Raw genomic sequence first — 17,972 nt, forward strand, 5'->3', positions numbered from 1 at the left:
ATGAAACAATTTTAAAGCGCCTATATCACATTAAAACAGGATTTTTCTGAAAACTTCATTCTTGATTTATATGAAAACGCTCTTACAGATTTTTCTAAAATTTCGTCAACAGTTTGTCAATCTTCTAAACTCTAACATATCACAAAATGAATACCAAGCGTCAATCATAGTTAGTAGTACTAACTATGCGTCAATCTAGATTTCAAGAAAATTAGGATTGTTTGAAAACAAAAGAAAACAACAATCATTGCTATGGTAACCTTTGTGACAAAGTGACCAGTAAATAATTAACTTTTGTCATATTTGATCATTATGGTGTATTTTGGCAAAAATCTAAACTTGCCTTCTTTGATAATTTTCATTCAAAACGACCACCCTAGGGCTTAAAAAACTACATCAACCCTCTTTAATATCTGTTTTTTGCGTTTTCTAGCGCAACAAAAACTAGCTAACAGTATCCAGAAAGAGTGCCTTTGAATAAATTATGAATTATAACAATATCCCTAAGTGGCCGTTTTCACACTAGAAGATGGACAAATCGTCTAAATGGACAAGTCCTCTGATGATTTGTTCGTCTAGTGTGAATGTAAGACAGCTTTTTGACGACTTGTCCGTCCAGATGACCGAGTCGTCTATGAAAAATGGTCTTCCCAGATGGCCAAATCGATGGACAAATTCAGATGACTTGTACCTTCCAAAATTGCATTCGTCCCGTTTTTACACTAAGACGACTGGTTCGTCTCAGACGATTTGTCTGTCTCTAGTGTGAAAACGGCCAACAAAGCCCCTGGACGTAATTCATAATTTATTCAAAGGCCTTCTTTCTGGATCCTGTTACCTAGTTTTTGTTGCTTTTAATTATAGTATATATATATAAATATCAAGGTGTTAATAAACACACATAAGATCAAGCGCATTTTTCATTTTAATTATCGTTTTCGATTCACTAGTTATATGCGCTACACAGTCACACAAAATTTCTTTAGAGATTTCTATGTTACTACACATAAGATGATGCTAATAATCTCAATAAACTGTTAAAATTAGTACACATGCTAAATATGCTGTGCGTAGTACATCAAATGGGTCCCAAAATTGGATACGATATTTTGGTGGAGTTTTTTCTGCCTCGACTAACTCGACCGGCCAATCAAAGCCTATATAAAAGGGATATAGAAATACTAGTCTACAGAGAGAATTATAAGAATCTATTAACACCACTCAACTCCGCTACAATCTTTACTTCAATGCTCTTCTCTATTCTACACTCTATTTTTCTCTACGTTATACTACTGTACTCTACACCACTCTACTCTACTTCAGCTCTACTCTACTCTACTCGACTCGACTCGACTCTATTCTATACAACTGTACTCTAAACCACTCTACTCTACTCCACCTCGACTCGACTCAACTACTTCCCTACTCCACCTCTACTATACTCTACTCGACTTCACCTCCACTGGACTGGGCTGGACTCGACTCAACTCGACTCTACGTTATACTACTGTACTCTACACCACTCTACTCTACTCTAGCTACTCCACTTTACTATACGCTTCCCTTCTCGACTCTACTTTACTCGACACTACTCTATACTACTGTACTCTACGCCACTCTACTCTACTCCACCTTGACTCGACTCGACTCGTAGGGCCGTAAAAGCGTAAAGTTTAGGAGGAAAAACGACGTAGGGCCGTTGAAGTGTACAGTTAAGAATTCAAACGTAGGGCCATAGAAGTGTACAGTTATAAGAATTAAAACGTAGAGCTGGCGTAGAAGTGTCAAGTTTAGAATGAAAACGTAGAACCGTAGAAGTGTCAAGTTTAGAATTAAAACGTCGAGACGAAGAAGTGTAAAGTTTAGAATGAAAACGTAGAGCCGTAAGAGCGTAAAGTTTAGAATGAAAACGTAGTGCCCTAGAAGTGAACAGTTAAGAATGAAAACGTAATGAAAACGTAGAGCTGTAGAAGTGTAAGAATGAAAACGTAGAGCCATAGAAGTGTAAAGTTTAGAATGAAAACGTAGAGCCGTAAAAGCGTAAAGTTTAGAATGAAAACGTATAGTGCCCTAGAAGTGTACAGTTAAGAATGAAAACGTAGAGCTGTAGAAGTGTAAGAATGAAAACGTAGAGCGGTAGAAGTGTACAGATAAGAATGAAAATGTAGAGCCGTAGAAGCGTACAGTTTAGAATTTAAATGTAAGGGCGTAAAAGCGTTAAGTTTAGAATGAACACGTGGAGCCGTAGAAGGGTAAAGTTTAGAATGAAAACGTAGAGCCGTAGAAGTGTCAAGTTTAGAATGAAATCGTAGAGCCGACCGTAGAGCCGTAGAAGTGTCAAGTTTAAAACTAGTGGTAACCACAGGTTAGAAAGTGCGGGCCTCGATGCAGTTAAGAGAAGGTACTGGGAGGGAAGTGTTTTTTGTTAGTTTGGAAAATTACTTCAAGTCGAAGTTTTTGGGAAGTTTTTCAGAAGTTGGCATAACTGTGTTAATTGAGATTTCTTTTATAAACTGCGGTTGTTTATTGGGCAAACCTGCTCGAAAGCAACGCTTGAACAACATGGGAAAATACTTTTCATGTGACAGAAGCCTCGATCTCAGGTGACAAACTTTGGTGATTGACACATTCTTCGCATTCTAATCGTTCTTTGCGGAAAAAAAGGTTCCTCGACTTCCTGTTTGAACTACACATTTTTGGATCCTTTCGCATTGTAACAGTTCATGATGGAAGAAGAAATAACTTAAGTCACTTCATTTCACGGCAATTTTTCAACAGGTCACGAAAATTTTTCAGTCAGTGTCGATAAATCACTGGACAAAAGAAAATTATTCCGAGTAAGGTCGAGTAACGCGTCACGCTTAAGTCACGAATGTTTTTTATCGTTTCCTATTGCCGCGAACCAATCAGAATTGTTTTTTTGATTGACAGTTTTGCGAAGTGTAGTGGAGCACGCGGTGTCAATTGAGATGTGATTTTCCTCCGTCGGCAAACTCGCTTTATTGTCAGTGTTATAAGGAATTTCTCAAAAATAACCATTGTTGGAATCATTCACTTTGCCGTAGTTTATCTGTGATACAATCACAGTAGATCTTCTCAAAAGCAACACCTATAAAACAACGTCTGCAAAACGTAATGTCTGCAATCTTCTGACAGAAGCCTCGATCTAATGTGACAAACTGTTGATTTTTGTGTGGACTTTAAAGTCTACACATTGTTGTGATGCAGTTTTTTCCGATTGGGGGGTCACTTTCCGTGATAACTCGGGTTAGTGCTTTCGGAAGTTTTCAACAGTGATCGGAGAATCCGAAGTTTCGGTGAGATGTGGGCAGCTAAGGCGCTAAACCCAGAAATTCGATCAGTATCGAGTAAGTCGCACTTTATTCTTGAATCTAGAAGCCTTTTTTGACACATCTTTCGAAGAGCGTGTGGTGGCTGGAAAATATACATCAAGGAAGAACTTCAAAGGCAGCGGTGGCGTAGATGAAACTGTGAAATAACAATCGCGACGGCTGAAATCTGCATATCTAATGAGCTGAACAACTGCGGTCGAAGGTCACGTTTCTTTTTTTTCACACTTTTGACTCACTTTCCGTATTGTTTGTTTTTCTGTGCGGCTTGAGCACTTTTGATTTGCATATTAAAATGAATCAAATGTCTGGTTATTTTTTTCTTTCAGCTTAGCCACACACAATGAATGCACAACGAGTTGTATCAAAACAAGTTTGCTGATCATGTTGTTTTACTTGTCTTGGACTAAGGGATATAATTCACCAGCTCCATTTCTCTCAAGTAGTATATTTAGCAAAAGACCGATGTCGAATTTAGAACTGAACTAAAACATTGTCATGAAGAGAATAAAAATAACATCGAACCGTAGAATATGCATATATCCCAACCGTGCGACAAAATTATTTAATTGTCGGTTTAAAAAACGTCCTTCGCCGCCTCTTAAAACACCGACTCCAAGTGAATATTTAGTGAACAGAAAAATATATTTCTCCGCCTTTCTACGCAAGCTACTAAGAAATTATTTGTGAAAGCTTATTGAAACGTTGTTATTCCAAAATGGTTAAAAAAAGAACTCAAATTGAAAGAAAACAAGTTTTTCGATGAGTTGTTTACACAAGCTTTACACAAAAAGTAAGGGTTGTGTAAACAAGTGATGCGAGACAGTTCACATGCAACGCAACATTTCTTTTATAGCGGTAAGGAAAGGCTTTTGGTCTAATAACTGCTGTTCTTGTAGGATTCTAGATTTTTATTTGCATGAAAAAAGGCACTTGTCGTGAACGACGTGACAAAGAGTCACACCACGCTCATTGAAATTACGTGACATCCCAAGCGGCAATGGTAACGTGTGTTTCTTGAAGCGTAGTACATAAGACAAGTAATAGAACACTTTGTTCTTCCAACAGTCTTGTAAAAAATAAATTGATTGATAAGTTCTTTGTTTTTTTGCCTTGTATCTCGAATTACTCGATTCGAAACTTGAAGTTGTTGACTGCTACAGTAACTCATTGATTAATTCATAATGTCAACTTTTATTCAAATGAAAGTCCACACATGTTCGCATAGCGGACTCGCTTTTACTGTTATTCGCATTCTTATCGCTCTTGGAGACAAGATTTTTCTCTTCCGGTGTTACGACAAACTGTCGTGATTGACCCTTTTTTTGCATTCCGATCGTTCTTAGTGGAAGAACAAAATTTTCAACTTCCGGTTTGCAGATAGCCTTTATAAACGTGGCGCGCACGCGTAATAGGCAATCCGCTGGTCACTGTCAAGATTAGGGTTGCGGGCCTCTCTTGGGCCCGCAATGAAAACGTAGAGCCGTAAAAGCGTAAAGTTTAGAATGAAAAAGTAGAGCCGTAAAACATTAGGTTTAGAATAAAAACGTTAAGCCGTAGAAATGTACAGTTAAGAATAAAAACGTAGAGCCGTAGAAATGTACAGTTAAGAATGAAAACGTAGGGCCGTAAAAGCGTAAATTTTAGAATGAAAAGGTAGAGCCGTAGAAGTGCAAAGTTAAGAATGAAAAAGTATAGTCGTTAAAGCGAATGAAAACGTAGGGCTGTAAAAGCGTAAAGTTAAGAATGAAAACGTAGGGCTGTAAAAGCGTAAAGTTAAGAATGAAAACGTAGGGCCGTAAAAGCGTAAAGTTTAGAATATGACGTAGAGCTGTACAAATGTACAGTCAGTGTACAGTTAAGAATGAAAACGTAGGGCCGTAAAAGCGTAAAGTTTAGAATAAAAACGTAGAGCCGTAGAAAATGTACAGTTAAGAATGAAAACATAGGGCCGTAAAAGCGTAAAGTTTAGAATAAAAAGGTAGAGCCGTACAAATGTACAGTTAAGAATGAAAACGTAGGGCCGTAAAAGCATAAAGTTTAGAATGAAAACGTAGGGCCCTAGAAGCGTAGAGTTAAGAATTAAAACGTAGGGCTATAAGTTTAGAATAAAAACGTAGAGGCGTACAAATGTACAGTTAAGAACGAAAACGGAGGGCCGTAAAAGCGTAAAGTTTAGAATGAAAAGGTAGAGCCGTAAAAGCATAAAGTTTAGAATGAAAACGTAGGGCCCTAGAAGTGTAGAGTCAAGAATTAAAACGTAAAGCCGTAGAAGTGTAAAGTTTAGAATTAAAACGTAAAGCCGTAGAAGTGTTAAGTTTAGAATGAAAACGTAGGGCCGTAGAAGTGTACAATTTAGTCGAGTGGAGTGGAGTGGAGTAGTGTTAAGTCGAGTCGAGTTGAGTACAGCAGAGTCGAGTTAGTTGAGTCGAGTCGAGTTGAGTCGAGTCGAGTAGAGTACAGTCGAGAAGAGTAGAGTTGAGTCAAGTGAAGTAGAGTCGAGTCGAGTCAAGTAGAGTATAGAGTGGAGTAGAGTCGAGTAGAGGTGATTTAAGTCAGTCGAGTCGAATAGCCTACAGTAGAGTAAACTTGAATCAAATATAGCAGAGTAGAGTCGAGTCGAGTAGAGCAGCGTACAGAAGAGTAGACTCGAATAAAGTATATTGTACTAGAGTAGAGTAAAGTAGCGTAATAGTATAATAGACTCAAATTAAGTATAGAAGACTGGAGCACAGTACTATTAGTACAGTACAGTAGAGTACAGTTGCGTCAAGTGGAATAGAGACGAGAAAAGTCACATAAGCTTATATAAACGTACACTAGCGTGGCGGAGATGAATAAAGAAGTGTTGAGAGTAGAGACCAGTACAATCGACAATCGTAAAGTAGAGACGACTAGAATATTGTTAGTAGAGTAGAACAGAGTGTAATCTAGTAGAGACGAGTTCAGTCAAGTAGCGTATGTAGAGTACATGGTAGTAAAACAGATTCAATTAGTGTCCAGCAGAGTAGGGTACAGCAGTTGGGTATTCACGTATTGCATCTAGTTGAAAAAAGGCGTGATGGTGTAGTAGAGTTAAGTCGAGTTGAGAAAAGTTGTTATTATGTGGTATATTTGACTTGAGAGATAAGAGTAGAAAGTTTACTCGAGATGATAAGAGTAAAGATGTGATGTTAGTAGTTGCGTAAAGTTGAGAAAACCTACTATCATGTGGTAGGGTTCAATCAAGATAATGAGAAGAGTTTTGATGGTCTAATAGACTTTATTGTGGTTGAGAGTGAATCGAGTATAGTTGAGTACTTACAGATCAACCGGAATGTTACTAAAAGAGGACTTATAACGTACAGAATAACTCAATGTAAAGGCAGTGGAGCTAGTCGAGATACAGAAAAAAATCCACCAAAATTTTCTATCCAATTTCGTGCCAGGTGAGTACATACCAACTTCCTGCACAGCATAACCCACCTGGTGTTGTTTAACTAAATTTAAGACATAGGGGCATTTACCGTAATGTTTGGAGTTGGTGAACATAACCATCTAACAAAATATCTGCTAAATCAACCATCTGTTGGACAAGAAGTGACGAAGTCTGAAAATAATGCAACAAAATGAATTGAATGTGTTAATATTCAGCACTTTAATTATAATCATTTCAACGGGCATTGTGGCATATTTTGCGGGCTAAAATGAAGAATTCATATTCATATTTTAGAATTATATACCTTATTACATGAAATTTTCGCGACACTTTAATTTCGCGAATTTCGCTATTCTAAAAAAAAACCACGAAATTAAAGTGACGTGAATAGTAAGTGTCGCTAACATAACATGACGCGAATATTAAGTGACTCGCATGTCAGTAATCAATGTAAATGGATGTGTCGTCAATTGACTCACTTGTAGACATTGTGAGAAGTGCTGTTGTTGCTATTGCCGATATTAAGTCCCCCCTGCGTTTTTGTTAATTTTGACCTTATTGTTCCTTCGATGAAGTCGTTTTATATAATTCAAAGGCATGTCAAAATATATTGCCAAGAAAATGTAAATTGTGTCTTATTCGAAAACGCGAAATTAAAGTGATTCAAAATACAAAATTTTCGCAAAATCGCAAAATTTAAGTGTCGCGAAATATGTGCACATCAAAATCGCGAAATTAACGCGTCGCGAAAAAATTTCATGTAATAAGGTATTTTAGCCCGCTGCCGTGGACCAATCAGAAACAAGAAAATAACGAAGCCAGCCAATCAGAACTGAAAACCATTTAACTGTTCGCACCGTGTTGTAGCTGGCTGGCAAAAGCTGGCATCACTTCAAGCTCCTTGAGTCGAGATGCTTCCATCTGCAATTGCAAACTGTTTTTAAGCTTTATAACGACAAAATTGTTGAAAGGCTGATTGGGGAAGCAAATTCTCAGTCTTCTCAGCTAGATGAAAAAACTTAAAAACTTGAAGAAGAATCCAGGCGGCAAAGTAAATGTAAGTTTGTCTTCGTCGAGTGAAACCCGCTCAGTTGAATTTCAGGCCTATTTCAAACTGCCAGCTTAGTTAACAGCACAATTAATTTAAACACTTCTACATGACATCTATTTCTTTGCTGCCGATACAATTTTGTAATTTCCTTTTCAATCAAAGATTCTTTTGAGTAATTTTGCGGTTTTCTGCCGAGTTTTGTAAACTTTTAAAACTGGTTTACAATCAGAAATAAACGGTGACTCGCAAGTCGGCAGTGTTTAAGATACCGCTTACTGTTTTGATTCCTTAACTAAATGCCCTCTGAAATGATTATAATAGTAAATTTAGAGTTGATTTTCTTGGGCGTAAATTTTTTTTTGGCCTTTCTCAGAGCTCATATAATTAGACCTCGCCTGCGGCTCAGGCTAAAATGAGCCTGAGTTGGGCCAAAAATATATTTACGCCCGCGAACATCAACTCTATTGTTATATTACTTTCCAGCTTACACTGTACACAGTCACAAACTTACTGGGGGAACCTACAGTGGAACCCTGTTCATATGGCCACCAACGGGCCATGTAAATTTGGCCGCATTAACGGGGTAGGGTCAAATTTCATGGCTGGTCTACTTCAAGTGATGTTTTGACATGTGATTCTTGCATTATTAAAATCAATTTGATGGTCATTCATCCATGCATGGTTTGCAATGTTCGATCCTTTGTTACAATGTTTGACATTCACCGAACCACTTAAAAGATTGCTTCAAAACAATGGAATCCGTGTCGTTACCAGACCCCACAGAACCCTTCACCAAAATTCAGACCTCCCAGCCACCTTCAAACAAATGTGGTCTACAAGATTCCTTGCAATGACTGTAATTGGAGTTATTTTGGAGAAACCGGCAGATGTCTACAGACGCGAAGAAAAGAACACATCAGAAATGTCAAACATTGCAACAAAGGATCGAACATTGCAAACCATGCATGGATGAATGACCATCAAATTGATTTTAATAATGCTAGAGTCATCGACAAAGGAGACTATCGCGTGCGAAAAACTCTTGAGTCATGGCACACTGCCATGACAACTGAAGCGGACAACAATGCTAGGTCATTACCTCCACAATATTCTGTTCTTTTAAAATAGTTTTCTTCTATTGTCAAATTCTCACTATTTTTCTTGTCACCTTTTTACGCATTTTTATTCTGTAATCAGTTTGGCAGCCGAAAGCTTATATTGTAACAAATTTTTAACCATAGAACGTCTCAAAAACATTTTACAATTGTACTTCTAAACAACTGTTCTTTAATAAACATCACGACTGCTAATATACAGTACTATCATTAAAAACTAATTAACAATTAGACGGCAAGCTCGAGGTTTCTATCGGCTGATAGTTGGCGAGGGGCGAAGCCCCGAGTCAACTATCAAAAGCCGGTAGAAACCGAGAGCGAGCCGTCTAATTGTGTTAGCATAACCCACTGACCGATCTATTAAACACAAAATATAGCTAGAGTTGATTTATTGAAGGTTTTGATTGATAAAATTCAGCAAAGACTAAGGGCGCGCTCCGAGAGCCTTCTACGGATCGATAGTAGGCAGCTGTTTAGCCAATCAGATTGCACGATTACCAATAGTAGGCCAGTGTGGTTATGCTAATGAAGATTAAATCAGCACATTTACAATTCATGCATGGATAAATGAACATTGTTGGACTGAAAAAGGAAATGTGAACAGGCTAGGCAATAAAGGTCTCGACCTTTATGACTTAGCGGTATAATGCTGTACATGAGTAACATGCACAATGACTTAATCGCTTTGTGATTAAGCTAAGCAAATGTTACTGTTTGTAAGTTTATTTCTTTCAGTAATTAGTTTACCACAAAACCACACAAGTCAATGACATGACAAGTTACAGGCATTTTGAATAAAAGAGTGTCATTCAATATTGTTTCCCGAGTACTGTATTTGTTTTGTTTGGTCAATTATTAAGGGCTATTTTTGGTTTTAGTGGCGGTATTAACGGGGTAAAATTATAAAGGATTGTACAGGTTGGGTTTTCAGAATGTGGCCGTTGGCCGTATTAACGGGGTGGCTCACTCACACACCCAGCATTAACGGGGTTTTAAAGGTCTTGACCTTTATGACTTATAATGCTGTACACGAGTGACATGCACAATGACTTAATCGCTTTGTAATTTAGCAAAGCAAATGTTACTGTTTGTAAGTTTAGCTCTTTTTCAGTAATTAGTTTACCACAAAACCACACAAGTCAATGACATGACAAGCTACAGGCGTTTTGAATAAAGGAGTGTCAATCAATATTGTTTCCCGAGTACTGTATTTGTTTTGTTTGGTCAATTATTAAGGGCTATATTTGGTTTGAGTGGCGGTATTAACAGGGTTTTATTATAAGAAAATGTAAGGGCATTTTGCCAGGACAAAAAGTGACCTTAATAACTAGGTGGCCGTATTACAAGATGGTTGTAAGGCTGGGTTCCACAGTACATGTAACTAATGAGTTAGATTACAGGAAGTACTTTAAAGTAAAACTACAAGATATCATTTGAAAGCTCTTGTAAGCCCAACTTTTCTCTAGATGAGCCACCAACCTGTTGATCAGCAGTCTCTGTTACTCCCCTCTCAGCTGATAATGCAATCTGTAGTATACAATAATGTAAATATCTTTCATCAGTTATACACAATCATGTAACATGACTTGTTGCTAGAAGAAGCAAATTCAAATACAAGTCTTTTATTCAGGGTTGTCACTGAGGGCTGGCTGGCTTATTTCACCGGCTGAAAGAAAACATAAATCCGGCTGAAATTTCACTGAAGACAAAGACTTGGGTAAACTTTTAGAGCTGTCAAGGCCAGAAATGCCAGTTGGGCTTGTTGATGAGTCGGCATAGTGTTTTCCTGGCTAAGCTGTTTAATATTTTAGTGATTACCACGAAATCTTATTAAAAAGTACAGTACAGCCATCCACTTCAGTGGATAATAGTGTGATTGTCATACTACTATTGCCTTTGAATTCCTGTTGACATGAGAGCATAACATGTTAACAAATCTTCAAATGGTGAAAACTCGCAATCGTTTTTCACGAGAATACCATCTCTTTGAATGAATTAATATGGTATGTAGAGTTGGCGGATTCTAACAAAATTTGGCCAGCACATTTGCAAAGCATCAAAGAAAAAAAAGCGTGTGAGGGATTTCCTTTATTTTGGATATTTCTCTTGTGACGGCTGTGAACGCAACAGGGGCAGCAAATTACTTGATACGTTACCTTTACTGGTCTATAAAAGATATCCAAAAAGAATTAAACACCCAATTAATTTGGCGGAATGATACTCAGTCGTTTTCTCTTTACTGGCTGCTTTCTTCTCAAGAATGGCTCTACCAAACATTGGATTTTTTTTTCAAATTCCAAAGTTCTTTCCCAATCTATTGATATATAGTTTGTGGCAGTTTACTTTGCTGTTTTGAAGTCCCTGACTTAAGAATTGTTTTTTGGATTTTCTCCAAATTGAAGTGGTTTCTCAAAAAACAAACTACACCAGGTTTAGTTACTTAATAACACCTATTTGTAGGGAAAATATGAGTGAAAACAAAATTTTGACTGTGGCTGCGAAATTTTAATTATGCTCGATTATATTTACAGGGAGGCGCGGTGGCCTAATGGTTAGCGCGCTCGCCTCCGAGTCGAACAGCCCGGGTTCGAGGCCTAGCCAGGGCGCTGCGTTGTGTTCTTGGGCAAGAGACTTAACTCTCACAGTGCCTCTCTCCACCCAGGTGTATAAATGGGTACTGGTGAATTTACTGCTAAGGGGTAACCCTGCGATGGACTAGCATCCCATCCAGGGGGGAGTAGCAATACTCTCAGTCGCTTAATGCTACGGAAACCGGGATAAGCTCCGGCCTGTATGGGCCACTAGGCTCTAAGCAAACTTTACCTTTTTTATATTTACAGGCTTTCGGTCTTAATTGATAATTTCGCCTAGCCGCAGTTTTAATTGCATCAACAGTTAATCAACCAACAATCAGTCTGACAAAACTCTATAAATATTTAGTGTGAAAAACATTATTTAGACCCACCTGTTTTAAAAGTAATGACCGTACTCCACTGGGTCCTGTTGTTGCTGAGAAATTAAAAGTTTAAAGAGGCAAAATGTTATAAAATTTTTCTAACCACAAAAAGGTGCACAATTAGATATTATATGCAACAATGCACAGTATTAAATAGATTTAGTCAAGCCTGAACCCTCACAAAAAAACAGGGAATTTTAACAAGAGAATCTAGTAGATAAAGTACTTCTTGTACCAATAAAATTCTCTTTTAAGTTTCAAGAACAAGACAAGTTTGGATCATGCTTCGCCAAAAGCCAGTTGATTTGAGTTCTCAACTAATGAAATTGTCTCATTGGGATTTGTGATTGGCAAGCTGAACAGTTCAGCCTTCTTATATAGGATTGCTCCGTCTTTACCATGGGTAGCATCACAAAATTGAAGATCCATGCGGTAGTGAAGAAGCTGAAGAGGGGGAAAGCACCAGGATTACCGGTAGATAATATACCACCAGTCCAGAGGCTTTACAAGAGGGGGAGAGATCACAGTGGATGTCTTACATAAGTTTTTGAATAAGATCTGGAAAGAAGGAGAAAAACCTAATGACTGGAAGGTAGGACTGCTGATCAAACTATCAAATAAGGGAGATTTAAGCCTACATGTATGTAAGAACTGGCGAGGCATAATGCTGCTCAGTATGGTAGGAAAGATCCTCAGCACAGTGAATATATATAGGGTGAAAGGTGCTTTAGATGTAACGCTCAGGGAAGAGCAAGCTAGTTTTCGAAGGCGAGGAATTTGAACAGACCAAATTGCCACATTAGGCATCATTGTGGAGCAGTCAGTCGAATGGCAATCATCAGTATATATGTTTTGTGGACTTTGCAAAAGCCTTTGACAGTGTCAACAGTGATGTCCTTTGGACGTTACTCCATTACTATGGAGTACCAGAGAAGATCACATTAACCTCCTGCCATTTTTCTTAGAATTGTCTAGGGCATGCGCAATTGACTCGCCTGCCACATTCCTGACAGGCAATCACATGGTACAAATCGGATTTGACCAGATCTCGCCTTCGACTTCGCCCGCAAGATGTGGGAACGAGATTATGTAAAGAATTCTCATTAATGAGCTCTTTGGGTAACAATGGTCAGGTGCAAACAAAGACCTTAGTACCACAGAAAACTTAGATTGCCCTATCACTGCCTTGACATCAACCTCAGGTCTGTCCCTTGCATACTATCATTGAAAGATACTTTGAGTACCTTTTCGCTGTCTTTTCAAAATAAAAAGAAGTTTGCGTTTATTTGCTCTGGGACCAGCAGTTCACTATGTTCGAGTGAATTCTGTCTTTAGCAAAGATCTTACAAAGTGCCCTTTCTCTCTCACTTTTATGGCAAATATCACTTTTCATTGCTTCAGGCATGGTCATGACCACTTTGGTTACTACAATTGTAAAGTTTTTTACTCTTTTCTTTAGACAGGTTAACAACAACCAATTGATAACTCTGTCTTCGCGTTGTGAAATAAAAGCTGCATCAGTGAAGACATCCCAGCCATTTGCTTTGCCTTAGCAAAAACTTTCTTGTCTAGAGTGATCCCAATAAGTCCTTCTGCAACCTTCATGCAACGGTTGATATGATCAAGAATGGCAACCGGTCCTATAGAGGGGTCTTGTACATGTTCACTTCCATGTTACCATGGAAAAATTTTCTTTAGACCTCAAGGCCTCTTTAAGTAATAAAACGTTTTTTTTTTGTACCATTTATTTTCAACCAGTTTTCATACGTAGACATAAAAGCAGTCTAGTTATGAAACACCTAAGAAATAAAAGTTCAATAAATGATTGATTTTCCTCTCTGTCCACATTTAGAACCGAAAGACTCCACTTCATTCTTTTAAGACATTTTGCAAAATAAAGGGCATCTTTGATCTCTTACAGCTCACATCCAATAGGTTTCTGTTGCTGTTGATTTTTAACTTAACATGTAGAGGTTATTTTAACAGTTTTAAAAACAATTGATAGTAATTAATATCTAAGAATCTTAATTTGATATTGAAAATAAATTGTAATACCGTGTAATCAGTAGTTTTAAAGCTTAGCCAGTCAGGGAGCTTTTTTAAATAAATGGCATGCGATGCATGCAGAAGCGATGGTGTTTCACAAGGGGTCTTACATAATTTTGAGGAACTTAAAGTAATTAAAAGTAGCTGACACCTTGTGTGTGAAAAAAAAAAAACAACTGTTATCTAACTGCAGCTTACATTTTTTAAACATTAGAAACTTGTTAGTGATTGTATAGCTGTTATGAATTCACAGACCAAGGATGCAAGTAATACATTTTCTTCGTAGATTTTCTCAATTGAACAACAGTAATAATTTATTTTATATTTTTATACTTTTTTTAGATTTCCCTGTTGTCTCAACAAATATTGCGTTATACTGTAGTGTGATATCATGGATAAACGACATACGATACGCGTGAGTAAGCTTTTAAGCTGCCAGAAAGGTCAAACGGTCTCTTGCTCACAGTGTCCCTTTGTATTATAAGAAATAAAAATTTCTGTCAACTAAATCTAATAGACCCCATCATGTATAATTAGTCGCTTTCGTTTATACATTGTAGTGTTCCATTCTAACTGCACAGAAGTATTTTGCTTTTGTGTTTACGCGGCGATTTCTTGTTAAGTTAAACTTGATTTTCTGTTCGATCAGGCCAAACAGACAAACCGAACCGTTCGATCGATGGCATATAGCGATGTCACGCCATCGCTTAAAAAAGAGCCATGGATCGCCGTCAGAACCAAGTGATGGATCAAGCTTGGATTTTATGTTTCAACCCTATTTAGACTGGGCTTTTTTTGGACCTTATGGGACAGGGGGCGGGGGCTTTGAAAGCGCCCCCCCCCCTTCCAGAATATTTAAGCAATCACAATGAAACTTATAGGATGTACAATATGGCTGAACATCTATCTTTTGGTATATGTCACATGAGATGATTATGTCACATCACATGACAATTACATGACGATGTCAAAACAGCCGCCATCTTGGATAATTTTCGAATTTTGTCCAAAACGCCAGAAAAACACCCAAAATTACTGCAAAGTACTCATAATCAATAAAACTGTGCTTAGCAACCGTGAAAAGTTGAAAAAATTGCACTAAAGTTAATTCTTATTAAATTTGGGAAAACATGCATGTCAAAATGCCTTTGCCATAATGATGTCAAGTTGCTGACACAACCATCTATTCTTCTTTATTATTCTCAGATAGAATTGACTTTATATAAACTCGCAAAGTTTGGCAGCTTTTGGTTGAATCCTGAAAAAGTTATAAGCGTTCAAAGTCAGAGCAAATTCGCTGTTTGTGCACTGAACAAACACCTTGTCACAGCGACTTGCTTTTAAGCAGTACTACTTACACACGTAGCGACTCGTCGCAGCGACCTGTCCCTGCTACTTGTCACATAGTGTGTCCCGACCTTAAGTCCTGTGACCAGTACAATCAGTCAAGCTACCGTATTTACTCTAATAAGCGCCGCTGCGCTTATTTAATTTTTCGCGCTTCAAGTGCGGCGCTTATTCGAGGGCGGCGCTTATTTAAAATTTGGACGCCACAAGGAATCTTATAAATTATTTTACAGTAATTGAAAATAGCGTCTTTTGATTGTCAGTATTTGTCTCTTGCTGAAGAGAGAAGTGGTGCTAGCTGTCCTGGCAAAGTTCGCGACCTTCACAACATATACAGAACTACCAGAGAACTACATATTGTAAAAATGTTGAATAGAAAACTTATGGGCGAGCGGAAAAACAAACACATTAAACTGCACAACACCTTTTGATGGAAAGAAATGTCCCAGTTTGTTTTAGAATTGATTTGTAGTGCTGTTTTTAGTTTTTCGTTATACAATTTAGAATAAAAATCAGCGAAAATAAATGACGTTTCGATGAATCGCGGTTCATCATTATCAAATCCTAAAAAAGTCAGATTCTGATGAGTTCAATATATATTAAGAGTGCGTGTGAAAATCTCGTTGCATAAGATTAAAGACTATACAATTTGAATTGTATAGAGTGTTAATTACGAACTAAATAGTTTTGCTTTAATGGAGTCAGATTGAGTGTTCAGTTTAGGTTTTAACTCCTGGATAAAGAGCATTTCGAAGATCAAGCATTCGAATTTCCCGCGACATTTCTTCAAGATTGTAAATTGCTTGTTAAGATCTTTGTTACTCTGGTTGTGGGCGTCACGCAGGTGGTTTCCAATAGCTGAGTGCTTATGTTCATCAATGCGTTGGAAAAGGTGTCGGCGAGTGCATTTCAAAGACCAAAGATCAGCAGACGTTGTACGAAGACAGCTGTCTGATCTTGGCAAGAAAATAAACAGCGATCTACGCCCAGTTTTCACAAGCAAGAAAATTGCCGACGACATCAATGTAGCAGAGGCCAAACCGCCGCTTATAAATCAACAATGTGTTGTTTACAAATTTAAATGTGATTCGTGTGATGCGGATTATGTAGGCTACACTCGCCGACACCTTTTCCAACGCATTGATGAACATAAGCACTCAGCTATTGGAGACCACCTGCGTGACGCCCACAACCAGAGTAACAAAGATCTTAACAAGCAATTTACAATCTTGAAGAAATGTCGCGGGAAATTCGAATGCTTGATCTTCGAAATGCTCTTTATCCAGGAGTTAAAACCTAAACTGAACACTCAATCTGACTCCATTAAAGCAAAACTATTTAGTTCGTAATTAACACTCTATACAATTCACATTGTATAGTCTTTAATCTTATGCAACGAGATTTTCACACGCACTCTTAATATATATTGAACTCATCAGAATCTGACTTTTTTAGAATTTGATAATGATGAACTGCGATTCATCGAAACGTCATTTATTTTCGCTGATTTTTATTCTAAATTGTTTTTAGTTAAACGGAATTGCTCGAATAAGCGCCGCATCGGGGCTGCGGCACTTATTAACTTTTTTGTCCCAATTGCGGCGCTTATTCGAGGGCGGCGCTTATTCGAGTAAATACGGTATAGTAATTTATCTCGTAATTTTAAAGACTAGGAAAATTTCGTCCTAAAATACTAAAAATGGGAATATTTCAACCAATTTAGAACTTGCGCGAGGCAATTCAGAACTTCAGCCTCGTTTTCATGCTGAGCCAGACAGGACACATTTAAACGCCCCATAGAAACTGTCTGCACAGGTTAAAAAAGTGCCGACAACATTTATCGGGTCCCTTAGGCCCTCCACAACACTTTTACACTGGTCGGCAAAAATCTTCACGAAATTCCCATGGAACTGTTTTCAGTGGTCAACATTTGCTCCCGGACTATATGACCAAAAAAAAAAGAAAATAAAAAGAACCGGCCAAGCACCACTAGAAGAAGTAGAGGGTTTTTTCAGTATCTGGGAAGTATCATTAACAAAACCGATGGTATGGAAGAAGATGTCATGGCTCGTATAGAAAAGGCTAGACAAGTCGTTACAATGTTGAAACCAGTATGGAGCACTTCTTCTCCTCGTCTTTTCATCTTTTCAGTCTTAATCTATGAGGCAGAGACCTGGAGGATCACCAACGATCTGCTAAACAAGCTACAAGTATTTGTGAACAAGTGCTTGAAAAGTATTCTTGGTATCAGATGGCAGGAGAAGATAATAAAATAGGACCTTTCTTGGCAACTGACAGGTCAGGAGCTATTGGATTGAGTCAGGGACTTCATTTCATGTTTGACACCTTTTGTTATTTAGCAAACTTTCATCAACAGGTCTAAGAATTAAGTTAAGCTAACCTTATCTCTTAGCTTTCTCTCTTTGAAAAATAGAATATTTATTACTTTCGTCTTCAAAACCAGGAAGTTACCGTTTCCAAGACAGTCTGGTTAGTACTTCGCATTTTGCTTAAGAGAAGTGAAGTACCCAGAGTATCTGTTTCAGACGCGGATTTTGGTATCCACTGTTCAATGTTGCCTGAGCTTAATTTCAAGTTTATGTTTTGTCTTCATTGCTTTTGTCTTTATTCCTTATCTGTCACACTCGTTAGCAATTTTTTGTTGTGATTTTACTGTTTTCAAGTCTTT

The 17,972-nt window shown here is 37.8% G+C and overlaps 1 protein-coding gene across 3 annotated transcripts in view; it reads right to left on the reverse strand.

Annotated features, from left to right (window-relative positions):
* Nucleotides 1–17,972, reverse strand: part of LOC144637238 (nuclear pore complex protein Nup133-like) — a 241,123-nt gene that overhangs the window by 66,479 nt on the left and 156,672 nt on the right. For all 3 annotated transcript variants that reach the window (XM_078496367.1, XM_078496368.1, XM_078496369.1), the window contains exons 24-26: nt 11,900–11,943; nt 10,414–10,461; nt 6,857–6,939 (exon numbers count right to left, since the gene is read on the reverse strand). In XM_078496367.1, the coding sequence (XP_078352493.1) occupies nt 6,857–6,939; nt 10,414–10,461; nt 11,900–11,943 (175 nt within the window). The remainder of the gene's footprint in view (nt 1–6,856; nt 6,940–10,413; nt 10,462–11,899; nt 11,944–17,972) is intronic.

This window comes from Oculina patagonica, chromosome 13, assembly GCF_052425735.1.
Source record: "Oculina patagonica isolate OP01 chromosome 13, crgOcupat, whole genome shotgun sequence".
NCBI classification, from domain to species: Eukaryota; Metazoa; Cnidaria; class Anthozoa; order Scleractinia; family Oculinidae; genus Oculina; species Oculina patagonica.